The following is a 14,861-nucleotide window of genomic DNA, read 5'->3' as shown; positions in this document are numbered from 1 at the left end:
CAACCCTCCTGCCTCCACCTCCCAAGTAGCTGGGACTACAGGCGAGTGCTGCTATGCCTGGCTAAATTTTTTATTTTTATTTTTATTTTGTAGAGATAGGGTCTCACTAAGTTGCCCAGGACAGTCTTGAACTCCTGAGCTCAAGCAATCCTCCTGCTCTAGTCTCTCAAGACACTGGGATTACAGGCGTGAGCCACCACGCCCAGCCAACAAGTAATTGTTAATATTATCTCATTTAGTTTTAATAAGAACACTAATGAAAGGAATTATTATCCTCATTTTAAAGATTGAGAATTAGATTTTCTAGTAGGTTAAAATAGTTCTGTGAATAGTACAGCCATGACTAAACTTCAGTGAGGAGAGAGCTAGCTTTCCAGGTCTTTCATTCTGATCATATTAAACAATTGAGCTTCCTATACTCTCCGTTGTCTCTTGCTTCTGTGCATACTGTTAGGTGTTTAGAACACTAAATCCCTCATACTCAATTTTAGTTCAGGTATTAGCTCTTCTTTGGATTTTTTTCTCCCCTTCTACAAGCTGAATGGCTCCTTTATGTTCTGGTAATACCGCCTGCAAAACTTAGTCTACTATGTCACTAGATTCTGTTATCTTCGAAGGCAGTACTGACTCATTACTCATGTCTCTTTTTTGTTGTTGTTGTTGGTTTGAGATAGTCTCACTCTGTCACCCAGGCTGGAGTGCAGTGGCATGATCTTCGCTCACTGCAACCTCCACCCCCTGGGTTCAAGCAATTCTCCTGCCTCAGCCTCCAGAGGAGCTAGGATTACAGGCCACCACACCCAACTAAGTTTTTGTATTTTTAGTAGAGATGGGGTTTCACCATGTTGGCCAGGCTGGTCTCAAACTCCTGGCTTCACGTGATACACCCACTTTGGCCTCCCAAAGTGCTAGGATTGCAGGCCTGAGCCACCATGCCTGGCCAAAATTTTTTTGTAGAAACAAAATCTCCCTATATGCTCAGGCTGGTCTGGAACCCCTGACCTCAAGCCATCCTCCTGCCTCAGCCTTCCAAAGTGTTGGGATTACTGGCATGAGTCACCGCATCCAGCCCTACTCATTTCTCTATCTCCTGTATGTAATTTAATACCTGATACCGAGTATTCTGTAAATCTTGGTGAATGAAAAGGGAATTGAGAAAGTTATAAAGAACTTTAGAGTAAAAAGTTAGAGGTAAAGTCATGTGTGTTATTTTTTCCTTAATGAGAGACATAGCAAAGAAGTGTAGGGAAGCATTCTCTTTAAAATTCTAACCCTAATTTCTTAAAAACAATGGTCAAGTTCATTGAAATACAACTTTGTCTGCTCTTCAGCAATTTCTAACAAGTAATTTTTAGGACAAAAGGATACAATAAAGTTAATGTAGTTTTATGTTTCTAAAAAGGAAATACTCTTTAAGTTAATAAAATATGGTGTTGCTTGTTTTGTTTTGTTTTGTTTTGTTTTCCAAGTTTCAGGTTTAGTGTTAAGATCTTTTGATTCCAGATAAAGAACTAACTGGTAGTTACTCCAAACAAAGCTTATACGCTTAAAAACTTGTAGCAATTGGAGATTCCTGGGCTAGGGATAGAATGAGAAATCAAAGGCAGCTCAGATGTGTGAAAGGGGAATAGATTAGTACCATCTAGCTCATCCCTTCCCCCTCTGAGCCAGTCAGACACAGAAACGAATAGCCAGTTGGGTCTTAATATGAGCCTTTAACATAACTTCTTATTCTGGCAAGCACAGAGAGCTTTCTGCTTAAAGCAATATCAGCTGGAAATGAAGTTATTATTTTAAATTACAAGAGTTCTGTCATAAAAGCATCTCTGACGTGGGAATACCTGTGTGGGAAAGACAATACAGAATAAATGTGCATGGAACAATTATTCTAACAGTGGAGTCTGGTGTTTAATACTGTAGTATAGAGATTCAGTTCAGATCAACCAAAACTAGCATAAAAACAATAAACAACCTGAAACATGACAAGAGACCTGCTCAGTTCTGTTATTCTGTCTCTAACTTTCTTTTTAAGGTAATTTATTTATTTGGAATTTTTGGAAGTTGCTTATTCAGTGCTTTAATTTATGCTTCAAAATGTAAGAATGTAGTCACTTAAATTGCCAGTCATTGAATTCATTTGAATCTTATATTTTAAATGTATTCCATTCCTGAAAATGAAAATAATTAAAATATAATTCTTTTATAATATATTCACTTTGCAAGTTACTATTTAATAGTAATGTAAATATATTGCTAGACATTATATTTTCACAGAACAAAATCTAGATATAAATAATGGAAGTCTGGTTTCTCCAGTGAATTATAAAAGAAGTCATTATGTAGGAAGAGGGTAATATCAAGCAGAAACACACACACACACACACACGCACACACACAAGAGAGAGACCTTTAATTCTCCCATTTCTTTCTTCCATCTACTTCTTGGGTTTGCTTTTATGCTACTATTGTTTGTTTCTTTGTTTTGGTTTTAAAGCAAGCTTAGGTTTAGGTATTTTACTTGGAAGGGAGAATCTAAGTAGATGGTCAGAAGAATTTTTAAAAATCTCTTCTGTAGCTAAGTTTCTTTACTATATAGCTAAGATGTATTGATCATTTACTATGTGCCAGACACCTGGTATTCACAACAGCTTTGTAAGGGTAGATTCTATTTTTGTTTCCATTGTATGGAGAAGAAAATTGAAGGTGAAAGAGGTCAAACAATGTTGCTATCTTCATACGCCTTGTAAGAGGCAAGGCTGGCACTCAGACCCGTGTTTATCTAATCATAGAGCTTGAACTCTTAACCACTATCAGGGACTACATAAGTACTTCATTGTAGAATTTTTTATTATTGAAAGGAATTCTCTAGAACCAGAAAAAGATTATACCTTCTATATAGCTTATGTTTCAGAATATGGAAGTAGATCTGTTGGTAATGAGCCTTTCTTTGTAACTCCGTCTCCATTGGCATTCTAGACTTATTGAATAATATTTTTATTTATTTTCATTTTTATTTCAGAAATGTTTTGCCGTATAAAAGAACTTTGTCTCAGCATAATAAAATCCACATTTAGGAATCCTGACTTTTACTTGAAGAAACATTCTGGTTTTGCCATTGAGTATTTATTTTACTACTAATTCTTTCATATGGTCAAATGAACAGTCACGTCTTACAATGTTGAAGTAGCAGGTTAAATTATATCCATTAATTTTCATCATAGATAGGTCTCCTTAGTTGACTCTTTGGGACTGAAATATTTGTATCCTCTGCATCATTGTTCTAGTTTTAAGTACAGGTAATGTTGACCAATAACCTGTTTTAATAGGTAAAAAACTGTACAAAATCTCTTTGAGGTATTTTTTAGGATTATTTCTTGCTACCTGGAGTACTTACAGAAACGTAGAACTGAGACCGGGTGCAGTGGCTCACGCCTGTATCCCAGCACTTTGGGAGTGCTGTGTGGATCACCTGAGGTTAGGAGTTCCAGACCAGCCTGGCCAACTGGTGAAACCCCATCTGTACTAAAAATACAAAAATTAGCTGGGCATGGTGGCACGTGTGCTTGCGACCCCAGCTACTTGGAAGGCTGAGGCACGAGAATCGTTTGAACCTGAAAGGCGGAGGTTGCAGTGAGCCAAGATCACACCACTGCACTCCAGACCAGGTGACAGAGCAAGACTCTGTCCAAAAAAAAGAGAAAGGAAGGGAGAGAGGGGGGAAGGAAGGAAATGGAAGGAAATAGAAGCGACCTTAGGTTCATCTGGTCCAGTTTTTCTCCTGATAAGCATGAAATCTTAAGTTGGAGTTCCACTTCTGGTTCTTTTCCTTTTACACAATGATATGTCTTTTGTCTGTCAATCCATTGCTGTACCTTTTAAAACCTGGGTCAAAACTTGTATCATTAAGGAAACTTAACCTTGTTAATAATATTGTTTGCTCTGCTTGTTTACATTTTATATCCAGTTAACACAAAAGCATTTTAAAGCAAAGGAATGTTTTAGGAAAATTCATCTGTACAATGTATTTAAGTACATGGGGAGAATGTCAGCAACTTAGAATTTCTTTGTGAATTTGTTTTAACCTGTCACATTTGTATATGCAAATAATAATTGTAGTAACATCTCCACAAATAGTCATGCCATTTTCAAAAAGTATATAAGCCTTGTAAATTTTTAAGTAAAATGGAAGGTCTTCAAAGTAAAACATTTCTATTATGTTGCCGTGAAACCATGGGATTTTTTTTCTTGTTTTTTTCTTTTACCTCATTCAGTAATGCAGTCTTATCTACTACCCACTTTTGAAGTTTGGCAGTATTAATAATAAATAATGCTGTAGTTTTACTTGAACGGAAATCTTTTACTTTTTATCTAATCAAGTTTCCCATGTTTGACTTTTTTTTTATTTTTAGTTGACACATAATAATCATATTCATTAGTGGAATACGGAATGAATGATAGTTCCATACAGTGTATAATGATCAAATCAGGCTAATTAGCGTGTCCATCATTTGTCATTTATCATTTCTTTGTGTTGTGAGCATGCACAATCTTCTCTTAAAGCTTTCTGAAAATATGCAATAAGTTACTGTTAACCATATTTACCCTAAAGTGCTATAGAACACTAGAAGTCATTCCTCCTCTCTGATTGTAATTTAGTATCCGTTAACTAACCTCCTGCTATCCTCCCCCACCCCACCCACTGCTGTTTCTTCCCCGGCTACCCCACCACCCTTCTCAACCTCGAATAACCACGGTTCTACTTTCTACTTCTATGAGCCCATTTTTTTTAAGCTTACACATGTGAGTGAGAACATGTGATATTTATCTTCTTATGCCTGACTTATTTCACTTAATGTCCCCCAGACTCATCCATGTTGCCAGGAATGACAGTATTTCATTTTTTTTAATGGCTGAATAGTATTCTGTTGTGTATATGTACCACATTTTCTTTATCCATTCATCTGTTGATGGACACTTAGATTGAGTCCATATCTCGACCATTGTGAATGGTGCTGCAGTAAATGTGGGATACACACATCTCTTGAATATACTGATTGTCCTTCCTTTGGATAAATACCCAGTAGTGGAATTGCTGGATTATATGGTAGTTTCATTTTTAGATTTTTGAGAAAACACTGTTTTCCATAATGGCTATATTAATTTATATTCCCATCACCATGTTAGACTATTACACAGGATTTCAGAAATTATAGTCATTTTGCTTTATTGATCTAAATTACGTAATAAAGGTAAGTTGCTTCTAATCAGGCTTATTCTTCTGGGATTAGGTCCTTTCCTTTCCCTTATCTTTCTCTTCATGAAATTGTAGAAGGACAAATGAACAAAAATTACATATTCTCTATTCAGTCTTTTCAAACCCCTCTACCCTTCTGTTACCATTTGCCTAACAGTGCTTTCCTGCTTTAGAGTATGGAAATAAAAAGTCATGACCTGCAATAATGAGAACAATTTTGGAATCCACCATCATCCATGATGAAACTGAACAAAACTGAAACCAAGCCTGGGCAACATGGCAAAACTGTATCTCTACAAAAAATTAGCCAGGTTTGGTGGTGCGTGCCTGTAGTACCAGGGTTACTTGAAGGAATGCCTTGAGTAAGTTGTCCAGGTCGTTGGCGTTTTGAACAAAGAATTGAACAAAACCCTCAAAGTAACAAAGGAACAAAATACATGAATAATGCAGCGACAGCAGGGATTTGTGAAAGCGAGAAAGCACTCCACAGGGTGGAATTGGGCCCGAGCAAGCGGCTCAAGGGCCTGGTTACAAAGTTTTCTGGGTTTTAAATACACCTTTTGAGGTCCCTGTTGGCTGCCCCTCATCTGGATGAAGGATTTGGTCTTTTGCTGATTAAAGGCTGAGGTGAATTGGCACCCTATGCAGGACATTTGCCCTTTCCATCTGAGATGTAGTGGAAGCGAGAAGGTTGTAGGGAGAAAAGTAGTCTTTGATCCTTTGTTACTCCAGTGTGGGGAGATGGGGCTTTTCCTTTCGGTTTAGCTTTAAGAAGTGTGCGTTAATTGGCTTTAGGTTCCCTGCCCTAGACCCAGGTGTTTTCCCTTTGATTGAACTTGAGGAAATTATCACAAATTGGCCTTAGATTCCCTGCCCCCAGACCTTGGTGTTTCTCTTTTAGGAAGTTAGCACAGATTGGCCTTAGATTCCCTGCCTCCAGACCCTATTCTGCCTCACCAGCTACTTGGGAGGCTGAAGTGGGAGGATCACCAGAGCCCCGAGAGGTGGAGGCTGCAAGGAGCCATGATCATGCCACTGCAGTCCTGCCTGGGTAACAGAGTGAGACCCTGTCTCAAAAAAAAAAAAAGCGGAAGACTGAAAGGAAGTCACCATTCTTTTTACTCCATGTAGATATGACAGCTCTTTTGAAAATAAGCTGAATCTTGATTACTTCTACACTGCTAAATAAAAAACTGATTCTTAGGAATAAGGAAGGAACCTGTAAAGAAATAATTATAAGTTTTGTTCCTCTGACCTAAAAATGCCTTATTGGTAAAACCTCTCATCACCAACACCCACATACATACGCTCAGAAACATAGATCTGTTTTTAGATGCTGTAGTCTATTCAGATGTCTTTTTTGTTTCTGTATCAGTTTACTTCTTTTTAAAATTACTTTGATTTTAGGTTATAATTTGAAATTTTAGAATATTTATTCTTTTTGCACATTTATTGTATCAGTTGAACTGAGTACCAAAATGCCAATTTTCTACCAATCCTATTGAACTACTACTGAGATCTCTAATTGAATTTATAGGTGTTTATTTAAAAAAAAAAAAAAGAAATTGACACCTTTACAATGCTGAGTATTCCCAGGTTATGGTGGAGACCTCCCTTCATTCAGGTCCTCTTTTTTTTTTCTTTTTTTTTTGACGGAATCTCACTGTGTTGCCCAAGCTGGAGTGCAGTGGTGCAGTCTCGGCTCACTGCAAGCTCTGCCTCCCGGGTTCACACCATTCTGCCTCAGGCTCGTGAGTAGCTGGGACTACAGGCACTCACCACCACACCTGGCTAATTTTTTGTATTTTTAGTAGAGACGGGGTTTCACTGTGTTAGCCAAGATGGTCTCGATCTCCTGACCTTGTGGTCCACCCACCTGGGCCTCGCAATGTGCTGGGATTACAGGCGTGAGCCACCACGCCCGGCCCAGGTCCTCTTTTAATGTCTGACAGTAAAGTGTTTTTTTTTTTTTTCCATATAATTTACATAGGATAAAACTTTACTCTCTTAAAAGGATTAAGTAGTTTTTAATATTTTCACTAAAAACTACTGAATAACAATATTCAGCAACCATCACTGCTAGAACATTTCTATCACTCCAAAATGAAAACCCCATACCCATTAGCAATCACTGCACCATTTCCTCCTCCCTCTATCCCCTGGAAACCCATAGTCTACTTTTCGTCTCTATGGATTTGCCTATTCTGGACATTTCATATAAATGGAATCATACAGATTTTTTTTAATATAGTCTTTTGTGTTTACTCCTTTCACTTAGCATACTGTTTTCAAGGTTCATCCATATTGTGGCGTATGTCAGTACTTCATTCCTTTTTAAGGCTGCATTGTTTTCTGTATGGATATACCATTTTTTTAATCCATTCATCAGTTGACGGACATTTGGGTAGTTCTACTTTTTGACTCTTAGGAATAATGTTGCTATGAACACTCAGGTACAAGTTTTTGTGTGACTTGTTTTCAGTTTTCTTGGATATATACCTAGAGTGGAATTGTTGGCTCATATGTTAACTCTATGTTTAACTTTGTAAGAAACCTCCAAACTGTTTCCTACAGCAGCTGTATCATTTTAGATTCCCACCAGCAATGTATAAGACTTCTGATTTCCCCACATCCTCACCAACACTTGTTTTCTTTTTCTTTTTTTAAATTGTAACCATCCAAGTAGTATGTGCAGTATCTCTTGTGGTTTTTGATTTCCATTTCCATGTAACTAATGACATTGAGCATCATGAGCTTTTCATGTCCTTATTGGCTATTTGTATGTATGTGGGCGGCAAGCCACCCAGGTGTCGAGGCAAGAGACCGAGGGCACGAGCTTTTCCAGTATAATAAAATATATAAAATAAGAATAGTTATACTAGATATGGATCATAGATGTGATTACATATGAATATCATTAATCATTAGTTTGTAGCAATTACTCTTTATTCCAATATTATAATAATCTTCTCTCTACAATCATAACCTAGGAAAAACCAGGCCATACAGAAATAGGAGCTGAGGGGACATAGTGAGAAGTGACCAGAAGACAGAGTGGGAGCCTTCTGTTATGCCTGGACAGGGCCACCAGAGGGCTCCTTGATCTAGCGGTAACTCCAGCATCTGAGAAGATGCCCGTTGCCAAGCAGACCATGGTCTAGCGGTAGCGTCAGTGCCAAGGGAAAACACCCGCTACTTAGCAGACCGGGAAAGGGAGTCTCCCTTTCCCTGGGGGAGTTTAGAGAAGACTCTACTCCTCCACCTCTTGTGGAGGGCCTGACATCAGTCAGGCCTGCCCACAGTTATCTGGAGGCCTGACCGTCTCCCTGTGATGTTATGCTTCATTGGCCACACTCCTGGTCCGCTTTCATGTTCCATCCTGTACACCTGGCTCTGTCTTTTAGATAGCAGTAGCAAAATTAGTGAAAGTACTGAAAGTCTCTGATATGCAGAAATAATGGCGTAAGCCTCCCTCTCTCCCTCTCTCTCTCTCTCTGCCTCGGCTGCCAGGCAGAGAAGGGCCCCCTGTCCAGTGGACACGTGACCCACGTAACCTTATGTATCATTGGAGATGACTCACACTCGTTACCCTGCCCCTTTTGCTTTGTATCCAATAAATAACAGCACAGCCAGACATTCGGGGCCACTACCGGTCTCCGCGTCTTCGTGGTAGTGGTCCCCCGGGCCCAGCTGTCTTTTCTTTTATCTCTTTGTCTTGTGTCCTTATTTCTACAGTCTCTCGTCTCCACACACAGGGAGAAAACCCACCGACCCTGTGGGGCTGGACCCTACATGTGTATATCTTCTTTGGATAATTGTCTATTTAAATCCTTTGCTCTTTTAAAAATTTGACTTTTTGTCTTTTTATTTTCTACTTATAAGAGTTATTTTATATCTTAGAAGACTCTATCAGATATATGATTTGCAAATTTTACCTCCATTTTGTGGGTTTTCACTTAATAATGTCCTTGAAAGCACAAAGGTTTTTAATTAGATGATGTCTATGTTTTTTCTTTAGTTTCTTGTGCTTTTGTTGTCATATCTAAGAATCTGTTGCTTAATTCAAGGTCATGAAGATTTATACCTATGTTTCCTTCTAAGAGTTTTATAGTCTTAGTTCTTGTATTTAGGTCTTTGGTCCATTTTGAGTATATTTTGTATATTGTGTAAGGTAGAGGACCAAATTCATTCTTTTGTGTTCAGTTGTCCTATAACACAAAAAATACACATTAATTTGAGATGAATTATAGAGCTAAATATCAAAAGAAGAAAAGTAAAACCTTGTTAAGATACAGAATATCTTCATAACCTTGGAGTAGTCAAAGATTTAATGAAAAAGCCACCAAAAAAGCACTAGCCATTTTTTAAAATATTAGCTGGACTTTATTCAAATTAAGAACTGTTCATCAAAAGATCTTATTAAGAGAGTAAAAAAAGACACACCATAAACATTATTCACAACACATAATCTTTAACAAACGATTTGTATCTAGAATATGTAAAGAACTCTATAAACCAATAGAAAAAGTGAGAAAAAGTTTTGAACACAAACATCAAAAAAGGCTTTCTGAATGGTCAGTAAGTACATTAATCATCAGAAAAATAAATATTAAAACCACTACAACATACTCTGCAGACCCACTAAAATGGTTAAAATTTAAAACACTGATAATACCAAGTGTTCATGATGATGTGGAACAACTTAAACTCATATGTTGCTAGTGGAAGTGTAAATTGGTACAACTATTTTGGGAAAATGTTTCATACTTTCTACTAAAGCCTAATGTATATCTACCTTGTAACTCAGCAGTTCTACTCCTAGAATCTATCCAAGAGAAATAAGTGCAGATGCCCACCACCCACCGAAGACATGTTGATAGTATCTCTATGTTTAGGAGCCCCAAACTGGAAACACCCATCAGTAGTAAAATGGGTAAATACATTTTGCTATATACTGCAGTAAAAAAGAACAAACTAATACTACATACAACATGGATGAATCTCACAAAGACAGTACTGAGCAAAAGAAGGCAGACACAGAAAAATATATATTGTATGATGCCATGTAGATGTAGTTTCAAGAGCAAGTGAAACTAATCATGGTGACAGCCCTCAGTATTGCAGTTACCTCAAGATCTGCAGGAGGTAAGTTGAATATTTAAAAGGGAGCTTTTTGCAGTGCCAGAAATGTTCTCTATCTTTATGTGGTTGGTGAGTATATGAGAGTCTACCACAGTAAAAATGCACTGAACTGTATATAAATGTTAGACATTTACATTTTACTGGTATGCTTTAATTAAAAAAGTGAAATGCGTGTATAGATATAGATTGGATGAGGTAGACATTGTATTTAATTACCATTTTTTGAAGATATTAAACTCATTAATTGAAGATAATATTTTCATTTTACTTGAGTCAATTTTAAACAAGTCCTCTATAGAGTTTTGACAAGAGAACCATAATTCCTTCAGTCTTTATTAACAGACTTTAGAGATCACAAATGAGAGTCACAAGAGAGAAAGCCTGCAGGGATTGTCTGTGTCTTCCTCCAAAGAGGAAAATCATGGCGAATATTTTGAAGAAGCTTTAAATTAAAGCAAGTGATTCTTCAAAGATTTAAGTCCTTTACCTAGCAGTAGTCTGTGATAATTGCTACAGTGCTCCCAGTGGGAATATGGTACATTTGAGATGACAGAAAGACTAGGAACCACTACTCCCGAGTATTTTTTCATTGCCATTAAAATGCATTGCTTTGCCTGCTTAGTAAGGAAGTCACTGAACATTTGAGCATGTACATCTCAGTAAAATTCAGTTCTACCAACATTGTAGTTGTTGGCTTAGTAAACTGAACTTTAAAGATTTTTCTATTTTTGTGGGATTGTGAGGATCACAAACTACTAAAATAGAACAATTAACTCTGGAAAGCTTTTGGTGATTAACTTTATTGGGTGAGTACACTCATCCCCCTTTATCTGTGAAGGATTGGTTCCAGGATTCCACACAGGTATCAACATCTGAGGATACTCAACGTCTCATTCAAAAATGGCTTAGTATTTGCATATAACCTAAGCATGTCCTTTCATATACTTTAAAACATCTCTAGATTATTTATAATATTATACCTAATACAATTTGAATGTTATATAAATAGTTGTTGTATTGTTCAGGGATTGACAAGGGAAAAAAGTCTATATGTGTTCTGTACTGATGCGTTTTTTTGGTCCAAATATGTTCTACCTGCTTGGTTCATGTCGCAGATATGGAACCCACTGATACGGAAGACCGAACTATTAATTTAAAAGTTTTTTGGATCATCACTAAATATTTTATGATGAATGATAATGCTGATTGTTCAATTTTATGATTAGGTTTCTGTTCACTAGTCATCAATATATATTTGAGGAATTTGTTTTTTAAAGGGACAAAGCATTATACCTATTTTACAATGTAGATAGGTAATATAGCTAGGTAGATTAACCCTTAATAGCACATGAGAAGCATCTTAGACTAGCCGTAGTTGGGTAAAGAAAGGTTGAGTCAAAAGAGTAAATAATAACTCCCTTGGAACAGAGCAAGGGACTGTCAGGAAGCATCAGGGTCTATGTAGCTTCAGATGAATGCAAAGGGCTCTTCTTTGAAGAATGTACCTTCTTCAATCTCTGCCACAGATATCGTGCGACTGGAATCACTATGAGGTGCTCTTCAAGTGTTAATTCACAGCTAAGTGCTTCTCTGTCTTTGGCTACTCCTTAGGAAAGGAGGAGGGGATATGGGTATTTATGACTGTCTCAGTCCAGGGCCCTTACTACTTTTGTCTTTTGGCTTTTACTTCTGCTAGTGCACCTTCCTGTATGTCCTCAATTTGTTTTGCTCCAGAAAGGAGAGTATTCTGTTCTGCCTTCTAGAGAGTCTCAATTGGATACTACCTTCTTTTCTTTTTAGTATGTCTCATTCTTACTAGGATAAGCAAATAGTATTATTGCAATACAGTTAGTGGGAAAAACTGTTCTAAGATTGTTACAAGATAAAGGAAACAAATGTCAGGGAATATTCATGCACATAAGAGTTAGTAAACTAGTTGGCACTCCTAGCAATCATAAAAGAGATGTGTCTTTGCTGATTCTTAAGAACTCATTGAAAACCACTTCAGTTAAGTAACCTATTAGAATGATAGCTGAAATATCTATAAAAGACATAGGGAGTTCCTTCATATAACCTAAAAATGGTGCAAACAGAACAAATACTTATGTATTTTAAGTTAAATCAAAGTAAGAACAGACAGCACGGAAACACACCACTAATTAATGAAAGAACTGTTTGTAAAATAACAAAACTTATACCTTAGAATTAGGTTATGGCTACATATAGTGACAATGAAACACAGTAAAGAAATACAGGGATGAAACTCAGCATTACTCATCAGTAATGATTTGAAACAACTATAATTATTAACCAGTACAGTTTTGACACAGGACTTAATAAGATCTGTCCACTATTTATCCTGCAGATGTCCAATATTCTTTTTTTAAGTTTTGTATTCATGTGTGAACATTTGGGAAATACACTCCAAGGTCATAAGTATTTTCGATGAAAACTTTTGGTGTCTTTGTTATACCACATCACATTTTTCTTTTTTGATTTGTTTTTCTTTTTTTCTAGGAAACTGACTGGACATTCTTTCCACATGGGCTATAGCATGGCGATTTTGAATGGCATTGTAGCTGCTCTTACTGTGGCGTGGTGCCTCATGTAAACCCACACTGGAGCAATATTGTTGGCAAAACTTAATCATAATTGTTTTGTAATAACAAGAAGGAGCATCATTGTCTACTCACAAGACTGAGAAACCTGCTGTTCATTATGTAGTTCAGATATTTATCACAGTCATCATTGTGGAAGACCTTTTAAAGCATTGTTTTAGAATGTCTGAGTATTAAGATACAGATTAATTGGGAATGTCTGAGTATTAAGTTTTAAGTACTTTCTTCAGAGTATAAGATGTTCACCTCATCTTTTTACTTCTGTATGTGTAGTTCTTTCAAGTTGTAGGAAACATTTTAATGGAATTTAAACTCAAAAACTTGAATACAGGACAATGCTTGCCTTTTCATGTATGTACTACATTTTTTGCTAAGAAATACTGATATTTCTGTTTAGTTGAGCTAGAAATACTTCTTATTTATACATTTAGGAAAGCAAATAATGCCTACTACTCCGACTTTTATAGAAGCTACTTTTAAATCAGAATATTTAATTTTTGATATTCATATAATTAATAGAAGTTGCATTTATATTTTTTATGGGGCATAGTTCCTTATGTGTTTTTTAATGTATTTTCATACTACATATTGAATTTGTATGTTTTTAAAATTATTACATCTAGACAACTGTAAACATTTTTAGCTAGTGCAAACCTAGTACCTGCCATTTTTACTAATTTTTTTCTTTAAAAAACACAAAAAAGCACATTGACCTAAGTTTAAAATTAAATGTTTATTTTTAACAAAAAATGCCTGAAAAAAGGTAAATTATTTAAGTCATTAAAATATTGAGAAATTTGAAATTTTTACTATTTCTATTTCCACAATTCCAAATATTTATCTTGGTGTATATATTGTTACTTTAACAGAACTTGCATTATTTTGTTTTTAATAAATATAAACATGAAATTTTTATATGTGAGAATGATTGAACTAGTTTGTTCTTAATCTCAAAAATTTAGTTAACAAAGTAGAAGAAGTATTTTGATACTAGATATTAAAAACTACATATAGTTCATATAATTTTATAATTTTCCTAATTAAATGCACTTCTGTAATTGTGATATTTTGTTTTCTAAGTAATTAAGCCTTAATTTTTCCCCTCTGTTACTAAAGACTTTTAATGTTTAGAAAGTTACCTCAATTTTAGAAAGATGGACTATTTACAAAGCTGTTTTGCCTGGCCATAGGAAAACTTACAATAAGAAACCATTATGTAGTCAAACTGCTTATTCAGGCTAAGTGGGAAATGAATTTGTGCAGTGCGCTCCCTTATTATCTACTGAATGTTGTTACCGACTAAACAAGGTTTGTAAAAGTCTAGCATTTCTTTTACTATTCAAAACTCTTTGGTTGGAAATGACTAATACTGCTCCAATTTAAATTATCTGAAGTGTGTGTGTGTGTGTGTATCTAAACATCAATCCCATGGCTTAAGTATTCCTACCAGAGTGGTGGTTGCCGTGAATCTATTTTCACTCCCTGCCTGCCTTCCTGCACGCTTAAACTCCTCACCCTTTGACTCCAAAGAGCCCTTTCATTGCAAAGATGTATACAAGTAACAGAATCAGTTTATCTTCTCTCCACCCCTGTGTATTCCCACCCACCACCAATGTGAGTAACTCCCTCCAGATTCTTTGTGTCTAATGACTAAGAAAGTTATTAACAGTAGACCCCAGAGATATGTAGACCCTAGACAGTCATGTGCCATATTAACAACGTTTTGGTCACAACAAACTGTACTCAGGATAGTGAATCCCCCCATAAGATTATAATACTGCATTTTTTACTATACCTTTTCTCTGTTTAGATACACAAATATGTACCATTGTGTTACAGTTGCCTGC

At 36.2% G+C, this 14,861-nt stretch overlaps 1 protein-coding gene across 1 annotated transcript in view; it reads left to right on the top strand.

Annotated features, from left to right (window-relative positions):
• Nucleotides 1-14,402, top strand: part of ARL6IP6 (ADP ribosylation factor like GTPase 6 interacting protein 6) — a 43,015-nt gene extending 28,613 nt beyond the window's left edge. The window contains exon 4 of the mRNA XM_032755704.2: nucleotides 12,914-14,402. Within this exon, the coding sequence (XP_032611595.1) occupies nucleotides 12,914-13,007 (94 nt within the window). The 3' untranslated portion in view covers nucleotides 13,008-14,402. The remainder of the gene's footprint in view (nucleotides 1-12,913) is intronic.
• The last annotated feature ends 459 nt before the right edge of the window (nucleotides 14,403-14,861 follow it).

Source organism: Hylobates moloch, unplaced genomic scaffold (assembly GCF_009828535.3).
Source record: "Hylobates moloch isolate HMO894 unplaced genomic scaffold, HMol_V3 SCAFFOLD_1, whole genome shotgun sequence".
NCBI lineage: Eukaryota > Metazoa > Chordata > Mammalia > Primates > Hylobatidae > Hylobates > Hylobates moloch.
The sequence above is the reverse complement of the archived record's forward strand: the minus strand, read 5'-3'. Positions and strand labels throughout refer to the sequence as shown.